The sequence below is a fragment of the Anoplolepis gracilipes genome, chromosome 9 (genome assembly GCF_047496725.1).
Source record: "Anoplolepis gracilipes chromosome 9, ASM4749672v1, whole genome shotgun sequence".
Taxonomy (NCBI): Eukaryota; Metazoa; Arthropoda; class Insecta; order Hymenoptera; family Formicidae; genus Anoplolepis; species Anoplolepis gracilipes.
Window position 1 is genome coordinate 3,807,721 of NC_132978.1, and position 24,035 is coordinate 3,831,755.

Genomic DNA, 24,035 nt, shown 5'->3' on the forward strand with positions numbered 1-24,035 from the left:
TGACATCGATGTTTGATAATAATTTTTACTGCATTTAACATGAATATGTATACTGTTAAAATTTATTTTAAAACTTAAACATATTTTTTTTTATTTTTCGATTTATTTTGTCCTTACTAAATGCTTTTTTGCTGGTGTTAACACTTTTTTATTTATTTATCGTTTTATTCATTAATTGTTTCCTCAGATACTTTTTGATCCATAAAGTCATATATCATGAATGTAATCAAATTGAAAAATAATATTCTTCACTAGCACACATTGGTATTGTATATGGTATGGAATGGTTGTAAATACAATGTTATTTTTAAAACTTTTAATTTTTTTATTAAATTCTGTTATTGTAAATAATTGATGTCTCGCGCATATTATTGGGATATTTTCAATTGTTTTAAATTTAACTCTTTGATTGTAATTCGGGAGATACATCTTTTTTGTGATATAATAAATCAATATTAAATTTGTATGTATTTTTTGTTAATCGCGAATAGATGGAGAATGAGCGAATAAAAACAAAATTGCGATATTGCTAATTTAATTTTATAACACAAATTAAATCTACCTTTCATCACGAATAACACACTTTGATGCGGATTTATTGGAATTAGCAGCACTAATATTATACAGAACAAGTAACTTTGATAACTTGGCTCAATGTACGTCACTCGACGAACAGGATTATTGAGTCCACGAACGAAACATGTAACTTCGACCGAAAGGTTGGATCGACTGACTCAGGCTTACATGGTCGTGCCTTTTATATGGTTTGAAAATTTCTCGATGCATGGAGATGTTTTTAGAGGCCGAAAATCTGTAGATCTTGATGGTACATATACCGAGAAAGCTAAATCTCGTATAAAGCTTTATTTTTTTAGAAAAGCTTATCAACATTTTAAAAAAGAAGCTAGGATTCGAAAGGATAGAAAAGCTAAGAAAGATCGTCTTGATAAACTTTGTGATAGGTAGGTACGAGAAAATTGCCTTTGTTTGCTATCTTTCATGAACTTTCTTACACAATGAACGTTTATAGAATACGCTGCTGATGGAGCGTATTCTATAAACGTTCATTTATTATATGAAACGTACTTAATTTAATATTATCTTTTCATTAAAGAATATACTATTTTTATTGCCAACTATTCGATAATGTTGAACGATATTATGTATTGTCATTATTTGTCAGCGATGTCTTATTTGTTTTATCACTTGCTTAGGACAGATTAGAAAGATTTTCTTAATTACTATTTTTAATTTAAGTTAACTTTTGTTATAAATTGTTTACGGTAGTTATTATCCTATGGCTATAAAATATTTAAAATTACATATTGCTGCAGCTTTTATTATACCTGCACTTTGGGGGAAATTGTCTTCTAGGAGGACATTGAGTGATTACAATAAAATGATTAATTTATCACATTATATATTGCGTAATTAATAACTAATAAATTAATAGAGAAGTGTTGCTAAAAAAGTAACTTTGATAAATAATTGTATATAACTATCATTAGATTTTTGAAAAATTACTGGTCAAATTAATCGATATAATCCATTACATCATGCTGTTTGTGTGCGTGTATGCATGCGTGCATGTTTGAGTGAGTGTGAATTTATGTACGTATAATTTAATACATGTATTAATATACATATTACAAATTGCCATAATAATTGTGATTTATTATAACAGATGAAGTTATTTGCATTTTGAATAAGAAGCCGCTTTTGATTTGTTACATATTTTCTTGATATGTTAATTTGACAAATATATATAAATTATTGCTACTCTTTTTTTATAGCAGGTTTATCGATAAATAATATTATCAAGATTCGCGTGATTTAATGTATAATAATCTCGCTGAGAAAATATATAGAATCGTCGAATAAGAATATAAAATTACTATCGCAGTGAATAATGTTAACGAATCTGTGTCATCCAACGCCCATGCTCGGACGTTTTAATGAAGGCAATACAATTAGTATGCGACGACAATGGAAGAGATCATTGGCGGGAAGAACGAATCTCTTCTGCTTCTTTCGCGATTCGCAGTCTCAGCGTTCCATCGCGCAAAATATGCGCATGTTTTATAGGGCCGATGAAATGTGTGAATTTAATTTCGCGGTGCCGCGGGCGCATAAATATGCATCGTTCCTTCTCCGCGCTGATTTATGCGCGATTACGCATTTACTGGAGCGGGGACGGATTCCGCTGACCGAGGACGGTCAGCGATTTCGAAATTGTTCGGTAGAAGGAACGAGAGAGAGAGAGAGAGAGAGAGAAAGAGAGAAGCGACATAAAAGGACCGTCGAGAAAACTTTAATTGATAGTCAGGCCCTTCCGATAATCTGATCGGATCGATCCATCTTGCCGCATCCGCGCTTTAATAAATTCAGAATCGTAGTTATTTTGTACTTGTAGTAAGAATTTTATAATAGTACCAGAGTCTCTCGTTTCCTTTTTTTCTTAGTGTAGAGAGATCAAAAGACAGATCTTTACGTATATTATATAATTTATTAGATATTATATAATATATTATATAATATTAATTTAATTGTATTATATATGCTAGATATTTTTAGCAATTTAAGTAATTACTCTAACGTGAATATTTGTTTATATAATGTTTTGAAGTTTTATTTTCCGAAAGCATTTTGCAAAAATTACCTCACTTAACAAGTATATACAATAAACTCGTCAAAATTAATTATGGTTAATTAAAGTTTAATTAAAATTAAAATTTAATTAATTATAATTGTCTCATTAAATACATCGGCATTTATAATGTGTATTCGATAATCGATATGGTATTTTAATTTCTGTGCAAATAATTTTGCAGAACTTGGCGAGATATCTTTTCTCTCGGAGCACGTACGACGACCATGACAGTTAATCAAGCAAGTCCGACACATCGGGTGTTAAATTAATCCCTGCACGTAGTCTGCAGAGTCCGCGAGATTGTAAATTGTAACCAGCCACTACGGCTGATTGATACAAATTGACATCAATTTCCTTCAATTTGTGAGGGATCTCGCAAATTTTAAAGACGCTAGGCGGCATCTGTCGACGTTGCGTTGCGACTCATTGGCGATTACAACGGGTCAGTTATACACGATCGATAACTGGCAGTCGTCGGTAAACTCGGAGATGTCATTTCAAAACGTTTAGACAGGTGGCGTACCGGTTACATTTTTTTAAACTCTAGTACTTGCGCGATTTTCTAAATGTTAACGTTTCTATCAAAAGTTCATAGATTTTTGTGCTAAATGTGCTGCATCGATTGATAGAATTGCATTATAATTGTAAGTTTAAATGTCTGATTTATTTTTTCGATTTCAAAATGTAATTTTTTTCACTCTTGTTTTAATTTTAATAACATGTGTATATATATATATTTCATTGTATAATTAGGTTAGTTCTATTTCCTACAGTTAAAGATCATTTAAAGATCAACGACTGACTAAATATAAATTCAATGTTATTCATATAAACTCTCACAGATACCGAGTAGAAATTCCAAACATATATATTTTATGTTCTTTTTTCAGCTGCCGGATCTCAACAACCTCGACGAAAAGGTGAGTCTACTATTATATCTTAATAACGCGAAATAATTGCCTAGGAAGAAGAGTCCAATTCAATATATGATTAGAGGTGTGAAAATTATCATATATAAACATGATTACAAATCAATTCTATGTATGCAATAATAATCGATGTGCATAGTGGACAGGTTTGAGAAAAGAGTTTGCATCTATAAAAGGAAGATTCGATAGGTGATAATAATAATATTAACAAAACAGTAGTGTGCTATGCATAAATTGAAAAAAGTTAAATATAGACGAAGAACATTTTATGGTCGTATAAAGATACTGCTAATTGTGTGCGGAAAATTACATACCTACGTGACTATTATCACGGAGCAGTGAGTCAACGCGATGCAAATAATGAAAAAGAAAAAAAAAAAAAACTTTAACGACTCCGACTTATCTCTGCTGTCTATTTTATCTATTGCGTTTTATTCACCATTACCGTTAATTATATCTTAATTAATTATAATATACTATTAGATAAGCACATGATTCACTTTTTTATCTTCCTAATTTTCACATTACACGCTGATACATTTTAATTCGAAGTATTATCATTTATATGGAAGCTCATTATCGAGTCATTAATATTGAGTTTTGAGCGACGCTTTATTGCTTTTTTTTATATTATATGTATGAAGACTTATATATATATATATATATATATATATATATATATATATATATAAATTGTTTCTAACGCATTATATGATTAGTAGTTATATATTTATTGCGATATATAAAAGTATAAAAATAAATTTCTTTTTAAATTGTTTCATATTTCTCATTATATTATTTATATATTTTTTTAAATCTTTAAGAAAATTGCACAAACTTTTCGTTTGACAAAACCAATTTTATTAAAAAAAATTGTCATTATGAATGTGAAAGTAGCATCAATTCGTGTCAAAAATTATAAAGTGTCGAATAAGCAACGTCTTATTTATTTTCTGTTTAAAAATATATTTTTATTGAGATCTTTTACACAAATTCGTTTTTAGTGAATTTTTAAGTAAAACAAGATTTACGGAAAAATGTAATGCGGAGTCACATTCACAGTTACAAATCCTAAATGTCACTATTTGTTAACCAATTATTATACACATATGTTATAGAGCGAGATAATAGTGTAAATAATCAGTCTTCTTAGAGTTCGCATTTGTTACATCTTTTTTATGCGATTTTCAATGATGCATGTAATAATGCAATAAGACAATAGGATCGCATTCTGTAGAATACAATTTAATACCGTGTGATCGTTTCTCTTAATTGATATAATAAAAATAACTCACGTGAATTTTTAAGAATACTTATACATAATAAATATATAGGGTACCTGCCATAAATATCTAAGCAAATATTTTGCAACTGATTGAACAGTTACAAGAAAGTTTAATAAAAGAAATTTGCACGATTTTTATCTGCACCAAAGCAGATATAAAAAAAAAAAATTTTTTGCGAACTAAAAATCATACACAAATTTTTCTTATTAAACTTTTTTGTAATTCCAATTATTTGCGAGATATTTAGCCGGACATTTATAAATGGACATCCTATGTATTACGAAAAAAAGTTACGTTGACAGAGTCTTAAATTAATCGTATCAATTAAAAGACTCGTCTTCTTTTATTCATTTCCTCAGTTCTTTTAGAACCGTAGCAACTGCATGTAATCGTCGTCATGCTGTCGTTGCGTAATTCGACTCGAAGAACGATTCTCTTCAATTTTACCGCGGCACACTACTCATTATCCAATCGCAACGGTCGTCGAACCTGTCGTCGGCAAAAATCGCGCGCGTTTATTCGCCCGGGGCTTGATTTTCGCACGTGGATTTATATCAGGTGACAGATTCGCGTAGAGCGATGGGAAGGGACGGGGAGGGAGCGGAGGGATCTGGGTCTGCGTACGAGTTCAAATGCGAGAGAATCACACGCGCGTAATTTCGCGCGTGTTCCAGTTACGACTTTCGTACGATCATTGCTACCGCTCGTTCGTATGCACTGGCTAACATAAACGACCGTATTCTCCTTTGATATGTAAATGAAGCCGCGTAGCATTCAAATTGTAGCTATATAGTTCCGGCATATACATAGTTGCACGCGGTACGACTTTTGTACCGTGCATAGAAAGCACGTTGCGTTAACGCGGGTAGCGCGCGATAACGCGGCTTTATTAGATCGCATCTCATCGCGGGTTACAGGATCTGCGTGAAAGGGAAGTAATGATTCATGCAATTCTGTTACATTTACATTGAGAATGAATGGGAGAAGCGATCTCGCTAAGTGAAATGTGAATTTTAACTTCACGTGTGTTCTCATGCGAAGCACGGATTAAAATATGAATAGAATTGGAGTAAAGTAATCGTGGTAAAATTAATACTCTCTATATATATACAAGGTAATGTAAACAAGAACAATCTACATTTTGAATATGTACTATGACTCTGGGTGAGTAATACAGGTAGACACTCGTGATTAAAGGCAATCCTCCGCTGCTTATCTACTTAAACAGCGTATCAGGCGATTTATTTGTCGGATTATCGGATAATTTAGATATTCTACCAGCAAAGATTGACACACGCGTAGACTGAAGAGTGGATATCGGGAACAATTAATATACATTTGCATATGTCTGATTTAAATCCAATGTCATTAGCATTTAGTCAGTGTTCGGAGTGACATTTCACCGATGTCTGCGATGTCGGCACGTGCATGACTGTTGCATTTGCAGGTGCAAAGTGTCGTAGGCTAACGAGGTCGTCGATCGTTCACCGTTCTGATTGAGTATTTTTGCATACATTCGATGGCGCAACATGTTCTTTGTGGGATTAGAATTAAACATATCTTGACAATTAAAGAAAAAAAAATAGGCGCATCTGATGTATGTAGCGAAATAAATAATAAAAATATCCAAATGTAAATGATCGATTTATAAAAGGCAATTTAATTTTGTAACTCGTTCTTCGAGCAGTAAATCATATCAATTTTGTTTTTCGTATAATTTTAAGTAGACTTTAATTAAATTTATTTGAGACACAGTTGATATTTATTAATGAAGCTTCAAAATCGCGGAGAAATATGATATGCAATTGAATTTTGCTGATGGAAAGAAATTGACTCAATTTTCAACAACAAATATATGTATCGAATAATCGAAAACAGATTTATTAATCTGTTTGAAGAGTGTCTTTGGGTTACTTTTTTTTTTTTTTTTAATACTTTTTGAAAATTATATGTATGTCCCTCTCACGCGCGATATTATTGTTTCCAAAATTAATCACCGATAAATTACTGAACGTGTATAATGAGCTTCTGTAGCATTACATTTATCGTTATTCTTCGTCTCTCGTATATAAATTGTTCGGGTATCCTAATGAAACTCGAGTAAGCACCCCGAGACGCGGTTATTCACTTCTCTGCATAGCAAAGTCGTTATGGAAGTTCAGGGGAACAGACCACACGTACTTCGCGCGCTTTGCATAAACTGCAGTTTCTCTAATGTACTTCTAATGTTCCTGTGCAAATGGTGATTTTTAACGATGCGAGCAACAAGTCAACACTTTTAGCTTGATAGCAATAAGATCACTCTACGGCATTTAAATCACCAACAAGTCGCCATTACCATCTCTCTCTTTGCATAAAGAAGGATTGCTGATTTAAAATTCTCGATAGAAAATATGTATTAGTACGGAGCTAAAGTATATAGGCCTCTTTTTTTTTTTTTTTTTTTTTGTTTTGAACATTTAAGTCAAGGTGGAATCGGTGACTTTTTGTGATTTGAGATAAACAATGTTGAACGGAAACTTCGCTTGTTGCGTAACAATCCTGTTTTCAATCGCGTGGAACACTACGTGACGGAAAGACCGGTTTTGAACTTTCGAACTCGGTTCGAACTGGCGTTAACTCTGAAGTCATTATGCCGATCTAATATTAACGCGGAAGTAACTTTGAGTTGCCATTGCGTAACGATTTGTTTTCGATCGAGAATTCTGAAACGGAATCGTTACCTATTCGATTCTTGCACATTTCTGAGCTTAAAATCGATTTGTAATTCTTGAAAGCCGCACCTTAACGTCGATTTAATGTCGAAGCGGAAACAATTTATCTCGCCGTTACGTAACGATTTGTTTTCAAGCTCGGGGTAAGATTGCTTGCTATTTGAGAGATAGAGAGAGGGAGAGAAAAGCTGGTTCGCGATATAAGTGCGACGCATTCACTTGGACGTAGGTGAGCCTTTTAGAGGTTAAGAAAATATCTGTGTCACCCGCGATCATTTGCCACCGTCGTTGAGCTTGCCAGATACTCGTTGTTGTAAACAGGATGGAATTTGCATACATATTCAAGTTGACGCGCTCGCATGAGAGTATCGAGGTCGCAGGCTTAATTTTCTCGGGGATTTCAAGCCGCCAGAGAGAGTAAAAACACTCTCGCACTCTTTTCGGTGAAAGTATTCAGAGACGTGGGCATCATGGAGAATCGATCAATTGGGTTAATGACTTTTCGAGTATACTCACCATCTCGAAAATTAATTGAGACGATTATGAGAAATGGCGGAGAGTAAATATCACGCTCAAATAGTATCCGGTCATAAAATTGATGCTCATTACTTTTTAACGACTTCGTAACGATGTGTAAATAGTCATAACACAGTCAGATGGATGACATTATTTTTTGATAATGTCACTATTGCTTTCGTGCGATGATATAATTTATCTATAGTCATTATTTTTTATGACTTGTTATGATGCAAATAAATATTTATTTTTAAATGAATAATACTAACTAGCAGCTGTTAATATATTGCATTTATAAAATAATCATTTACATTTTAGATAATATTTTTATGTTATTTGAATGGATTTGTAATTTGATGACTTATTTTTTAAGAATTTTTTCAACAATTGACTTGATAAATTAATCAAAAAAATAAATAAATAAATAGCAAAATAGAAAAAAATGTTATTTGAGAAAAACATGATTTCTCTATTTTGCTGTAATTATGTTTTATTACGGAATATATATGTAGTTGGCGGTCGTAATTGACCTTCGAAATGATTTGCATAAAATATGTGTCATTAGATGTCCGTCCATTTAGCATAATAATAATCGTTAATATACGGAGACTACTCGACTTCCGCTCATATAAATATCGAAACGCGAAAATATGACCGTCATTGTTGTTCGTCGCCGACGATGTCTGCTTTGAAATTCCCAAGCTCGCTTTCGCGCATTATGTGTAAATTCGCACGTACCAATACGCGTACACGAGGGACGCTCGGTGTCGGCCGTTTACAACGCCATCATTTACAATTTGCGGTCGTGCTCGTTGTGGAGCGAACTAACCGTGTGACTCGCTTTTACATGCGCAAAGCATACGCGGTATAAATATTGTTCAAGAAACTATGCAACCCGCAATTTTTATTCTCAGGTTTTTTATTCTTCAATAACGGAGATATATTTTCAATTTTTATTTCCGACAAAACGATTTGCAGCAACTAAGTGAGAGATGGTCACTTTTATAAATTATATATATAATAACGAAAATGTCACATCAATAATTTTCGAGCTATGAAACATAAGATTCAAAGAGGTAAAGTTTTTTATAAATTAAACTTTGTGAAAAGCCAAGAAGACAACAAAACTATTCTCTTTAGTTAATTGCAGGTGGAATTTACTTTATATATTGGAATAACAAAACTACATTCTTTAATTAATTTCAAATGAAATTTACTTTTGATTTCAGGATTAAGTAAAATAATTAATAAAAATATATAATAGAAGAAAAATTTTAAACTCGCAATATATATATATATATATATATATATATATTATATATATATATATGATTTTTTCGATATTTTCGCTAAAGAAAAAACACTGATCAAAAAAATTGGCATTAAAAAGACATTTGGTGATTTTAAAATACCCTGTATATTTCTTTGCACATTTCTTATCAACTGCATTATGAATACAATCGAAAAAAAGAGAAAATTACGATACGTAATTCCCTAAGTTCTTACGTAATTCGAATTATTATGTCAGAGGTCTCGCGAGTGTTTACGTGCGAAATTTAATATTACAGTAACGCGATATTTCGATGTAAATAATATCACATCAGGGATTCTCGGGCTTACGTTACCGTCGGTGATTAGCGTCCCTGAACGACGCTATACGTACATACATATATATCTATACACACGTTAATTCCACAATAAAACTAACATACGTGTGTGTCGCATCTCGCGCGCGGGCGCTCGACATATATGGCCGAGCTTGGTAAACAACAGTGGTTGCCAAATCGTGGCTATTAATAAAATGGAAAATCATTTACGTAATGAAACGCATTCAGCTAGTCTGACGTAAAGTGACCGCGAATCGTCGTGTTTGATATCGCTCATCGGTTCGTTTATTTATTTCGGTGAAGCGTCATGTAGAGGCTAGTCGGAAATGAAATGGATTAGAACGGTTAATTTCTTGTGGTACGTTGAAGCGCGAATAACCCAGAAAGAGAGAGAAACATTTATCTACAACGACAGCCATAACAGATATGATTACGCCTAGTTTAGCTAATTGGTACTTCAAGGACTTGATGATGCATATATTGGTTCTCCACGAGCTTTTCTCGAATCTTGAATCTTATTGGCTCGTCGAATATTGTGTCTTATGCAGATTTTCCTCGAGTGAAAGAGGGAGAAAGGAAAGAGAGAGAAAGAGAGAACTTGAGGAAAATAATAGCGCTCAGTAAAAGAGAATCATTAATTTCTCGTGCTGGAAGCGTGAGTTAGTTTAGAGTTAGCGTTTATCTGGGACGACAACCTATAACATATATGATTACGCCTAGTTTTGCTAATTGCTTCAAGGACTTGATAATGTTATGGTTCTTATACGAGCGCGCTTTTCGATTCCTCGAGTATTCAAGTTTATTCTATCGCGCGACGAAAATAAGTGGATATTTATAGCACGTTAGGTATATTTTACTTGAAATGTGATTCTGTGATTAGTAATGGCTTTGTAAATACGAATTTTAATACTCTGCATAGGCCCTTATCATTTTTGCATCACTCATCGTATGTATGTTTCAAGTGTCACATAGAAATAAAAGAAATAACCATTATATATCAACTTTCTCTTTATTATGTAATTAAAATTACAAAATTTATGTAATTATATAATTTCAATATAATATATTGAATTAAATTAAAATATTACATGGATGTATATGTACATTGTAAATTATTTAATATATTGAAATTGTGTAATTTCAATGTAATGTATAAATTATTATATTAATTCTGTAATTTATTAATTTGAATACAATCTCTTTAGCCTTAATTTATGATATTTAAACAAATATGAAAGTGTTATGAAGCAGAAAAATTAACGGAGTTTTTCCGATATCAGATGTTATGGTTGCGGATGCAAATAGACTGAACGCGATAATTCCTAAGCGGTCGTTAACCTTTCGTGTTCATAAAGAACTAGAAGCAAATTGTACTCTCCGCTACGATGACGCACAATGCACGTCATACCTGAAATAATAATTCGCTGTGACGTGCAACATACGTCATTGCACTGACTGCAAGAAAGAATCTATGCATGCGTGTGTCACATAACACGCATTCGAAAAAGAATGATAATTCTTCTTATAAACTCATAATTTTTTCCGTCGTTGTATATTTTCTTTGACAATTAATAATAACGCGAAAATCTCTTTTGCTGTTCACTTTGGTTCACTTTATTTGTGCGTGTATGTTGAAAATATATTTCCAACAGAGGGTTAATAATCACACTGATTACGCTAATTAGCATATGACCGCACAGGATTTATGAGTCCGCACTGCGTGTTCTTTTTTTAAACACAACACGCGTATAAATCGCGTAGAGCTTAAATGAACGAGAAAAGCCGAATTTGTGAAATCAAAAAGCAGTGAATTAAATAAAGCCATAGATTGCGGCCCTCTTGGATAAACGTCATTAAGCCGACGGTGATAAATGAGGGTCGCCGGGATTAACGTTCAATTAACATTTCTCTGTAACCTGTGCGCGTGAATGCCATTTGTCCATTAATAAATACGCTCGAATCGCCTCTCGAGCGTGACCGTTCGATAGATAAATAATGTAACCGATGCGGGTTACGGGATCGAAACTGTAACCGGAGCGGAATATATGCATGTATATGTTTCTATCTGATGCATACGTACGTGTGTGTGTGTTATGTTCACCGCGTACACGTGGCGTGGCCCGGTGTGATTTACATATAGCAATTAACCCTTTGCGGTCGTAGTGCGCGCTACGACGGAGATTTATGTGCCGAAGGGGTATATTACTTGCAAATCAAAGGGCAAGTGCCTTTAGCATGGTGAACGCGTGCACAAGGAGCTGATCGATTACCTGTGACATCGTTTCGGACATCCTATCAGTATATATATATATACTTGTGCAGCAACTACATATCTTTGTTACATACATCATTTTACGGCAGCAACAAGATTTATTGTAGTTTGATCAGAAATATTTTTTTTTAGATTTGTTTCCATTTGAATGACTGATATATTAGACACGTCTATTATTTTTATCAGATCGGTTCATAAGTTCATGTATATTTACTAAGATAATTTTGCTTTGATCAATTTCTGACGCAGATGGACTGTAGAAAATTGTTAGTAAGATAACAACAAATAACTAATAGTGATGATGGAATACAAATGATTGTCTATAAAAATGAACAGCGCGTTTATCTCATTCTTGAAACTATCTTCTAATTGTAAGATACACACACAAGTAATATTTACTAGTCGACTTTATAAACTTAAAATTTCCATACAGTAATTTACATAGTAAATTAATTTTTTTATTTCGAATTATTAAATTAATTTTGTATATAAAAATATAAAATAATTTGTTAATTAAAAATATTGTTTATTTTTATATCTATATCATTTTTTTTAATCATACATGTGTAATTGAAAAAGTTTTTTTTATCATTGCTTTTGAATTGATGGCATTCAAAAAAAATTTATCAAATACGTAGAGTTTACGCGCGCACGAATCAATAACTTATGAATATAAAACATTAAATCTAAATTTACTAAATCAAATTAAATATAAATTTATAATTAAAAAAGTTAGCAATATATTTTAATGATAACTTATTTGTAATTGGATATAATTTTGTAATTATATACAACAACATTCTCGATTAATACTATTAAAATCACGATTCATTTGATTTATACGATTATTCGTATGCGCCTTGCTCAAGAGCGGCCATTCTTGCGAGTTTAAAAAGATGATAGATACACTTTAATGATCATATTCGTAGATGGTGTATCGCGATGTCAATAAGTCTGATTAACCGCTGCGCTGACAAACATCTCGCGGAGTGTCTCGTCGATAATTATCTCAAACGGTTATGTAATGGTCGCGGAGTCGCATTAGTCACGTTGGTTAACAATAGTTCTCAAAAAATTTACGTCGTTAGCCTTCGGCATCGTCGTTGTTATCGTCCAAGAATTTCGACCTTAAAATATAGACTGCCTTGCGTGCACGGCTCTCAATATCAGTGGTTATCAATCGTTTCGTCGAATTATAATATTGACCGTGATATTAACTCTTAACTGACGACATGAAAAAATCATAATTGGTATGAATTTCTAACGCAAATTCTTTAGATGATTTTTTTTAGATCAGTTATTCGTTATTTAAGACTATATATATATATATATATATATATTAATTAATTATGACACGCAAGATAAGACAGTCACATAAGCTTAAATGTTTTATTTATTAAATTCATGTTATATTATAATTATGTAAAATCTAAACTCTGTATTAATTCCAAATTTATTTCTATTTATTTATACCTTAAATAATTTATGGATTCTCTAGAAATATAGAAGAATATAAAAGAAAAATATTAACATCTTTGATTATTTATTTATTTCATTTACAAATAGCACTCGACAGATAAAATTAAAGTTATACGATCTAGAAATACCTAGTTAAGGATTAAAATGAAATTGCAATGGATATATCGCGATTAAATAAATTTGGAATTAATACAAAGTTTAGATTTTACTTATTAATTATAATATAGCATGAATTTATTAAATAAAACATTTAAGCTTATGTGACTGTCTTATCTTGCGTGTCAAAATTCAATCAAATATTATTGATTATTCACGTAACAAGTGATTTTGCATCTTTAGATTTATATAATATTATGTTCAGATTTATATAATATTAGGTTTGAAGAGAGACGTCACTTTTATCGCTAAATTTAATATCTCAAAACATATTCATATAAAAAATTGTTATCTTAACTATATACATGTATCTCTCTTGAGTATATTTAAAAATCCAGAAATGAAATATCTCTCTTTTTTTTTTTTTTTTTTTTTTTAAGATTTTACACAGAAGATATGCTTTAACTTTAGCATTAAATTCTCTCCGTGTAACAAACATATAAAGCGAATGAGTTATTTTTATATATCTCGTGATGCTATTTCTTTTCCATATATTTTATGACGCACAGGAAACGATGTGTCGAATTTTGTTATTTTTGTGTCGAAAATCAGAAATATTTCACTGCCAACATTATATCTCGTTTCATCTTAATTGTTCTCTTTGTCTTTTCTCTTTTTTTGCTTCTCTCGCTGCCTTTCTTCGCGCTTTTATTTATAATGCCGTAAACTTTACGAGATTGTGGTGCCTCTTCATGGATATAAGTGCGATTTGTAATACATACGGCATTCGCAATGAATCACGTATAAAGCGAGTGAGAACGGTTCTGTAAAGTAAGATAAACACGATCACACAGTCATCACCAACGATAACGTAACGCGACGAGTTTGCTGCGCGGTCGCATAGAGAAGATAAACTCTGGTTCTCCATCTTTCCCTTTTCCGTGTGTTTCTTCTCGTGGGGCAAAATGTACAGTTGTTGATAGCACACAATAATTTTCCCGAACATTTTCGTTCATTACTGTTCTGCTTTGCACAAGTTTTTTCTGACGAAAGTTGATGTATAAATTGAATGATAATTTAAACAGAGCTGTGAAAATATTTTAGATTAAATATCTCCATTTCTTAAATTTTAAACTTTAAATAAATTCCCTATATATCTAAAATTAAACGGCAAATAAGAGTTTATCTATTTTTATACAGTATCTAAAAAATCTCGCAAAATTTTTAATTTTTAATTATTTCTGAAAATGACAAAGTAAAGATTGTTATTAATTAACAACGCGTTTTTCAATTTTATTCGCTGAAGTCAAAAGCTATTCGTGTCTCGAAATATTCATGAGAAATCGATCTGGAATTGATCGGTTGAAAGAATCACGATGTAAAACGGACATTCTGTATAAAATTCGTTCGAATAAGCTGTTTCGATTCTATCGCTGAATCAGCATTGGACGACAGACAGACCGTCGGCTTTCCTTCTCCTTTTCGAGCCTCTCAAGCGGCGCCAAAGTGCCAGAAATACTACGTGTCTGTTGGTGTCGAAATATATAACGCGTAAGATCGCACGATCTTAGTACGTTACACACGCGAGAGAAAGGAACCGCCGGGGAGGATTTTTTAATAGCCGATTTCTCGTGAGATGACAAGTGAAGGACAAATCATCTCACTCGTCGAGGTCGTTAAACGGCCATTACGCAGTATATAGGGAGCCGCAATAACGGATTAACGTGAGATCGCGAAATCTGTCCGAATGGTTTGGACGCACCCGAAGACGATTTATTTCCGCGTCGCTTAAACCTGGCATGTTAATACGAGGCGACTGCTTGATGTTATTATGGTCCTCTGAATATGATAGGAAGAGAAGACTGTTTTCGATTAATCTGAAAGATGAATTCAGATAAGATATTTCAATGCTTATTTAATGCTAATTTTATATTTGCATTACGCACCAAATTAGCTGTGTAACGAATGAAAAAGACTTCTATTTTTGACAAATATTTATTTAAAATTATTACAAATTCAAGTACATCCATAAATTTGGCAGAATCTTCGCTTTTAATTGTAAGTTTTTAACATAGAAGTGACATGAATCTTCATGATTTTGTTTTGCATATATCTTGCATACGTAAATACACGCGATATATATGTTAATATAACATTTATTACAGTCGGACCTCTTAGCCTACATTTTCGGTCCGGAATCTTCCCCTTAAACTTCTGATCCTACGACAAAAATTTGAGAGTGGGGGAGGGGGGGTATAATTCTCCTTTCGCGGTCGTAGCATGAGAGGATTTTTTATCGTAGGCTAAAAGGTTTCGTAGCATAAGAGGGTCATAGGATAAGAGGTTCGACTGTATCTTAAAGCTATTTTCTTATATGAATCATGTTTGTTTGTTTGTAAAAATTACAACTAAATCAGTAGAGAACACGTAAAGGAATGAGCAAGAAATAATATTTAAAATAAATAATATTTTTATAAGTTGTTTTTTTCTTTTTTTACTTAATTATAAATAATTAATGTGAGAAATAGTATATAAGTCATTCGTCAAGGTTTAAAGTAATAATTTTTTTTATTATTTATTTGAAATAATATTTGTGTGTGAAATAATGAATGCAAGTGTTCCCAATGTTATTTTAAAAACTTAAAATATATATTATTTTAAATTAGACTCTGATTTTTCTTTTAAAACTTATTTTAGTTAATAACTTTACTTTTATTGCATTTCAAATATATATATATTTCTTACGTACTTGTATGTATTATTCGCATAAAAAATATTTTTAATAATTTTAAATTTTAAATGTGCTCACTATTAGACGAGAGAGATATGTTGTACTTTTAAAAGACGAATCCGCGTAAACAAGATGCTTATTACGACAAATTTAGCTATCGTTAAATTATGTCGTCTGACTTTATAACAGTCATAAAGATTATTCCAACTGTGAGATTATTATTCTAGAATTAAAACGCATTTTTGTGTGTGTACGCGTGTTGTCTCCTTTTCCGGATATAGTTCTCATTGCTTATTATTTTTGCAACCATCACCTGTTATCTTTGTGCTTATCGTACATTAAAGTTGATAATCTGTTGTTACCACCGTAGGTCATTGTCCCGAAGCATAATGAAACTCTGCCATTCTTTGATCCTACCGTTTCTCTCTCTCTCTCTCTCTCTCTTTCTCTGAAGTGTGCGTTGAGAGACTGCGTCCTCGCTTAATATTCCAGTCCATCGCGCATTATTTCTATCAAGAGTGTTTGTTATCTCGGTAGCACATACGTCGGTTAGTTTGGAGAGATTATTGCGTGCGTCAACGATACAGTTGGTTAAAAATTATAATATATTTAGAATTATATATATAATAAAATATAATGTTGTCTAGTTCTAAATGATGTATAGAAAGTTATAAAAGAGATTATAGATAATGTGTTATATAAAGAAGTATGTAAAATTACATGAACACTAAATATAAAATTGCACAATAAATAATGGAATTGTTATACATTTTTATTATTTATTGTAATTTTATTATTATTATTCATATAATGTGTGTGTGCTGTTTACAGTGTAGAATTTTTAATCGATTTAAAAATACAAAGAAACTCTTGTTATACGCTCACATTTGATATAACATATTGTATACTTTTTTCATGACTTTATTTTTTTATTCTATTAAATATAAAATTAAAGAAATATATAAAAATATATATAAAATTAAAGGGAAAAAAAAGATTTGTAGGCATATAAGGTTGTAGTTTGGTATTGGATTTTATTTTGTCACTTTGTGTTCTTTCTTTTTCTTTAGCCTTGAGTCTATATATTTCTCGCGTTAGCACAACTTGATATTACACAATTTCAATTGAATTGATTTTTTTTTCGCGCTCACGGGATCATTCTTATACTGACAATAAAAAATTTAAAAAGCGCTCGGTGGCATTATTATGTTCGCGATATTTATATCGCTATCGGCGCTATGATGGTGGTACGTGATGCAATCGCGAAATCACGTTTACGGCACGTGGCGACGTGATGGTGTGGGAACCATTGTAATTTCCACCGATGCCAGAAACCATTGGGAATTCGCAAGCGTGATATCTGACCGAAGATTCTCTAAATAATTTTGTTGAAACGCAACGCGATGCCACGTGTTAGCCCTTTCACGTGGCCAAGGAAATGAGACTATTAAAAAGCAGTCTCGGTTGAGTTTCAAACAAAGCGCCGGCTACTCGTTAGAGGCTATAAGTATAAATCAAGGTCTATTCGTACTATATTACTGTTATATTTTTACATTTTGACATACAGCAGTATTCTATAACAATAGAAGGAAATTAATTAAAACAGCTATTTCGTAAATTTATGGCTGTGATTTTTATTTAAATTTATAGTACGCACATTCATATATTTATACATATAATTCTATATATATACAATTTATATTTGTATATATAATTCTTTGTACATTTATAATGCATATTATGATAAGCAATGATAGGTTTTTTAAACGCACTTATTTACCAATTCAAGTTGACTATTGATGTCGTCATCGCCGTGACTATTCGTCGTAATAGTCTGCTATGTCCAGAACGAGCACGCAATATTTTGTATTCAAACGGACTTTTTAATATTCATTAGTGCTTGCTTATCTCTGAGCGGTTATCAGCCGGCGCTTTTCCCTTTGTTTTTTTCACAAATCATCATTAAAAGCATGCCGCCTCTTCTCGAGCGCCATCGCCGACCTTCCGCCGGCGCGTGTGCACAATCCGTTATCATCGTTTTGCTTGTTTTTGGTATGAAGATGATAAGGGAACGACGCGTAACAGCTCTTTTTTCTGTCTCTCTCTCTCTCTCTCTTTTTCACTTATATGTGCATATATATGTATAAACTATACATGGGCAAAATAACATTTTAAATATAGAGAAATAAAAACATACGTATTCATATGTAAAAAAATTATTTCTTAAATTATATATATGTAAATGATTTATGTGTAATAATTTAATTTCTGTATATCAATTAAAATTTCATTTAAAATATTTAGCACACTTTACAAAAATTAGAAAAACACAATTATTATATATATTTTGAAAATATATTTTTTTCTTTACATATATATACATAAAAAGACTTAAAGTATAATTCTTCTTCTATTTTATATACAGTAAAAGAGTTGGACATACTTATTCTAATTTTATTCTATTTATTTCTCTCTCGTGATTTACATTTTTTTAGATACTCCCTTCTGCCCTCAGTGTCGTTCAGATTTCATTAAATTATATTATCTGTTTCTATAAATTAGCATTTAATAAAGAATGATTACACTTTCACATGTATGCTTAAAATATATAATATATTCCGTTTTTTTCGTCATTTTTCTTATAATTTTTTTTGAACATATTTGAACTAATAATTAAGAAATAAATAGAATAAATAAGAAAAAATAAGAATGTATAAAAAGAAATTTAACAATAAGAAATTTAAATATGATATTTAAAATCAATAAGTATCTCACAGATGTTCAAATATTTTAGAAGTAAAATTTTCAAAAATTTAAAAAAAATTATTTTAATTAACAATTTTTATTATTACATTTTAAATAAATATTTCTTATGTATTTGTATTTCTATCATTTTCACTGAAAATAAGTTTTAAATTATTTTACTTAAATAAAATACTATTTATATAATAATTATAATTTTTTGAAATATTTTTAACATACACGGTATAATTGGCTAATTAATTTAGACGTAATATATGCTGAAACTGTTTTACGATTTTCGTCCTTAATTTTATTCGCAATCTGAAATTACAACTGTTATTTATCTGAATTTATATATATATAAATATAGTTTACCTAATTTATCATCCACATATTAATTTGATTTTTAGAGTTGTACTGGTAGCCCTATTAAATCGCATAAGATTGCAAAAAAGAAATTTTTAAACGAAGTTTCTTAACTTTATTTTACTTTATTTTAAAACAAGTAATGATCTGAAATCTGTTTCTACATGCATATTATATAAAGATTATTAAATAGATTTATATTTTATAGTTTTACGCTTGAGATGACTGAGAATTTCTATATAATTAAAACGAGTTTTGGACTTACATTTTACATTAGAAAATAAAATAAAAACACTTGGTATACACAAAAATTAAAATTCCATTCATTCTATGTATATATTTTTTTAAGATATTTATGTTCAATTCTTATCTATACAAAAAATATAATTGGAATTAACATATGAAAATCATTTTCGCTTATCAAGAATTCTAAATCTTTGCAAGTTTATTTTATCATCCATCCAGAGCTCAAATAGAACGACGTAGACAGTCGGGGACGAATGGCAGCGGAGAGAGAAGGAATGGAGAAAGAGAGAAAGAGACAGAAAAAAAGAAAAAAAAAACAATACATTCGCATGCCGACGACTCGTTCATTGCGCTCTTATCGCGCGAGGGGATTCGACGATTTATTGACGACTGCGTCTGATAAGTAAAAGGCGAATGAGCTACGAGAAGTGCGCGAGTGAAAGCGTCTGTTGTAGGGATAAGCGAGTCAATCTTTTGGACGAAAAAAAAGACCTGCAATTATCTAATTAATTCTACTAATATAGTCGAATTATTCTAATGAATTAATCAAACGGCTGACATTGTTTGTTTGAACGTATATTTTTGGTCACTCCTTTTAAAATATGGCAATACATATGTTTTTTTCTTTTAATAACGATGTGTTGCCGATGATGAAAATCTTGTTTTAAGAAGAATTAATTCAAGGCCTTATATAACGAAATATTTTTTAAGAACAACTATTATTTTAAAAACGTTGCTGCGAAAAGAAACTATGTGTAAAGTTTTTATCTAACAGAATGGAGACATTAAAAATAACTTTATTATCGGGTGAATGAAATTGTACGATATTAGTTTTATAAAGATATAAGGAAAAAATATATAAAAATCCTTGATGGATTTCTTCTATACAATAGCGACTTTATATATGTATGCGTTTTTTTCAGTTAGTGTTTGAATCAAAATATACTTACTTGATCAATTGCATTCTTTTTTTACTTCTGCTTTTGTGATTTTGAAACTGGTTTTTATTAATTTGTTGGTTTTTTTTTCGCAGAATTATAAGTGAAAGCTTCTGTGTCTTGCGCAACTGTTACACACTCGAAAATTTGAAAGGAACACATGTAAAAGTAATACTATTTATGATGAACAAATATTGATTATCGAAAATTCCACATTTCGTCAATTAAAGAATGCCTTTCTGAGCTAACATTACACATGTATTTTTAAAATTTTAGAATTTATTTTGATAAAAAAAAAAATCGTTATAGATTTGCAAATATCGCCGAATTGTATCAATGAAAAATTTCGCAAGAAAAAATCTCAGAAAATTGTAATGCAACAATGTAATATATGTATATGTGCTTCATTGAAACTGTTGCTTTCATAATTCGTCAAAACGAAATTAGAAACGATATCTCTTACAATGGCGTCATAGTCACATGCTCGACTTATTCTTCATCCGTTATCAAAGGTCCGTATTCCGTCTCTCTGTCATCCGCGACAATGTTGTATAGCAGCATTATTTGTATATACAAACAATGGCGTTAAATAACGCGAGAGCTAGTGCGCTAAAATATAGCATGGCTACGTCATCGTAACGGTGGATTACAGTCCGATTCGAGATACACCGGGGTCAAACGCCCCGTTATCGCGTCGTGGCTACATATACGAGACCGTGCAATCGTATACACGCGTGTTATATACGATGCGTGTCGGTGATGCTGCACGCTACTCCGCTGTTTCGTGGTGATTTCAAGGTTCGCATGCGAGGCAAAAATACGATTTTTTTCACGCACGATAATTATAGGCTATTGGTTTCAAAATCAGCGATCAGCGGCTTATAAAAAGAGCCTGAGAAACGTGAGATGATTGCTAATACATAATATATGAATTATTAATTAAAATGATGCGTCAGAAAATCGTGTCGGCGTACTAATCGTTGTACTAAAAAAATGGTCTTTAATTGAAAATTGCATTAATCTCTTTAATTTATTAATTGGATAAGGTCTCTCTTTTCAGTTATATTCTGTTTCATTATGTCAACGATACGAATATCAGAAATTATCAATGGAAGCGAATTCGATCAGCCGGGTATAAACAAAAATGCGCATATCGCAATAGCCGATGAACGGCGCAATATGTGCTTCAGCAAAGTGTTGAGGAGGAACTGGGCGGATCAGTTACGTCCAAAGTTTATAAATCTAATATATTTAGAGATTTATGAATTTGAGATATTACGTACAGCACTTTTAGCGTATATTTTAAAATATAATAAATTAATAATTAATTTATGAGTGAAGATATGCTTTATAGAATTAAAATTTTCATTTTCATGAATTTTTATGTACAGTCGTGTTATAAAATTTTTATGGTACAGTTACTATAAAAAAATTTAGTTAAATACAAGATAATATTTATCATTTTGAGATTAAATTATATTTTACAGGGTAAATCTTTACTTGAACTCGCAAATTAATTATTAATTTTATATTTTAAAAGACTAAAAGAATGCGATCTGTCAAATTCATAAATCTCGAAATGTTATTAGATTTATTAACTTTTGACTTAGTTGATCCGTCCAGTTTCTTCTCAAAGTATCTCGCATGCCACATTCTATCTAAATATGTACATTCTCAGACTCCTCTAACTGCTCCTATCGCAGAAAAGGAATCAAAGTAGGTCGTTCGAAAAGATAGCCTTGTGTGCGTGCACGTTTTTTTATATACGGTTTCGCAGCAATTGGAATGGATAACGATCTGATTTGATGCTTCGTTTTTCGACATATTGTTACGCGTTATCTTTGTCATCTAAAACTTTTCTTCTGACCTAATAATCGAGAAATGCTTCAAAGAATAATATTACACTTGGATAACAAATTTTATTCTTATTAGTCACGATTGTATCATCGATAACAAACCGTACAATTATTGATAGATAAAAACTGAAGAATATCTTCCAAAATAATCCAATATCTATTTATGCTTTGAAAAAGCGTAATTTTTAAAATTATTTAATCTTTAAATTAATTATAATTTAAAAACATTTTATGATGCCTTAAATTTTAGTAGCTCTTGTTAAACAGACAAGGAACAGAGAATCTGCGACACTCAGTATACATCCTGGTATCACGACAAAGAAAATTGCGTCTGTGAAATACGGGTTACGGGGTTTCGCATGCACTCTCTATCCGTATTTGCGACTATTTTCGCGCGAACGAACATGTGATAGCGATCCGCCTCCGCGAATGGACATGTAGAAAAAGAGGCACGCACAGACATATTCCTGCAGTAAATATATGCAGAGGCGAGCAAAAAATAATATATTTGAAATAGGAAATAAAAATATTTACGTATAAATATTTAAACTACACGTTTATTCTACTCTATATTTTTCTATATTTCTCTTTTTCTTGCTCTCTCTCTCTCTCTCTCTCTCTCTCTCTCTCTCTCTCTCTCTCTCTCTCTCTCTCTCTCTCTCTCTCTCTCTCTTTCTCTCTCTTTCTTTCTTTCTCTTTAGGTTATAGATATTTAATGTAAAATGTAATTTATTTTTATATTAATTATATTTTATATTAAAATCTTACTTAAAATATTTATTTGATATTATGAATTAGAATGAAATATTGTAAATATTGTTTATTATATATTACATAGAAAGAAATTTTACAAATATTTGAGTGAAACAATCATTTGTCTTATTGAGCAATAAGACTACTTCAAGAATTAATTTATTTTCATTTTTTATTTGTTAAGAATTTTTATTAAGTACTTTTTCTACAATATAAATATAAAAAAAGAAATATACATATATTATTTTTAAATCATATTTTGCTTGAACATTATATATGTTCAAATGATTAAACGACTGCAATGTTTGCGTTCGAAATGCGCCCATTACTAATCTTATGTACGCTCAAACATAGTGAAGTACAACTTTCAAATTCTCCAGAACCTTAGATCACGCTCTCTGACCCATAATGCTTTGGACATCTGCCGACAAACAACAACTTCTCTCATACTTATGTACATTTCCCTGAACTTCGATTAGAGATACGGCAGTAGCAGCCGGATACAATCGCAAATATAAATAATTAATAAATATTATTGTAACAATATAAATATGCTTTTGTCATGTAAATCTAAAATTTTATGCAATATCATGAAGTTAACGGCCGGAAGTCGCGCCAGATTTCGTCGTGACCCTTGAAGTTTATTTTTTTTCCTTAAGGACAACGTATAGATAGGGGAGAGAGGAGACCCTATTTTCGTAGAGAGGCCTTGAAATGGGCCTGTAGAAAGTCTGGAGGACCCATCAGTGTTCGCTATGTGTGTACCAGCGACCTCGACCGATCCGAGCCACGCCACGTGTCGATCTATTGCGCCGTTTGTCCGTTCGTCGCATATTCGCGTCTGGTGGTTCGCG

At 31.4% G+C, this 24,035-nt stretch overlaps 1 protein-coding gene across 1 annotated transcript in view; it reads left to right on the forward strand.

The window, feature by feature from the left end:
• Positions 1-24,035, forward strand: part of Sesn (Sestrin) — a 187,898-nt gene that overhangs the window by 65,590 nt on the left and 98,273 nt on the right. Inside the window, exon 5 of the mRNA XM_072898804.1 lies at positions 3,541-3,570. Within this exon, the coding sequence (XP_072754905.1) occupies positions 3,541-3,570 (30 nt within the window). The remainder of the gene's footprint in view (positions 1-3,540; positions 3,571-24,035) is intronic.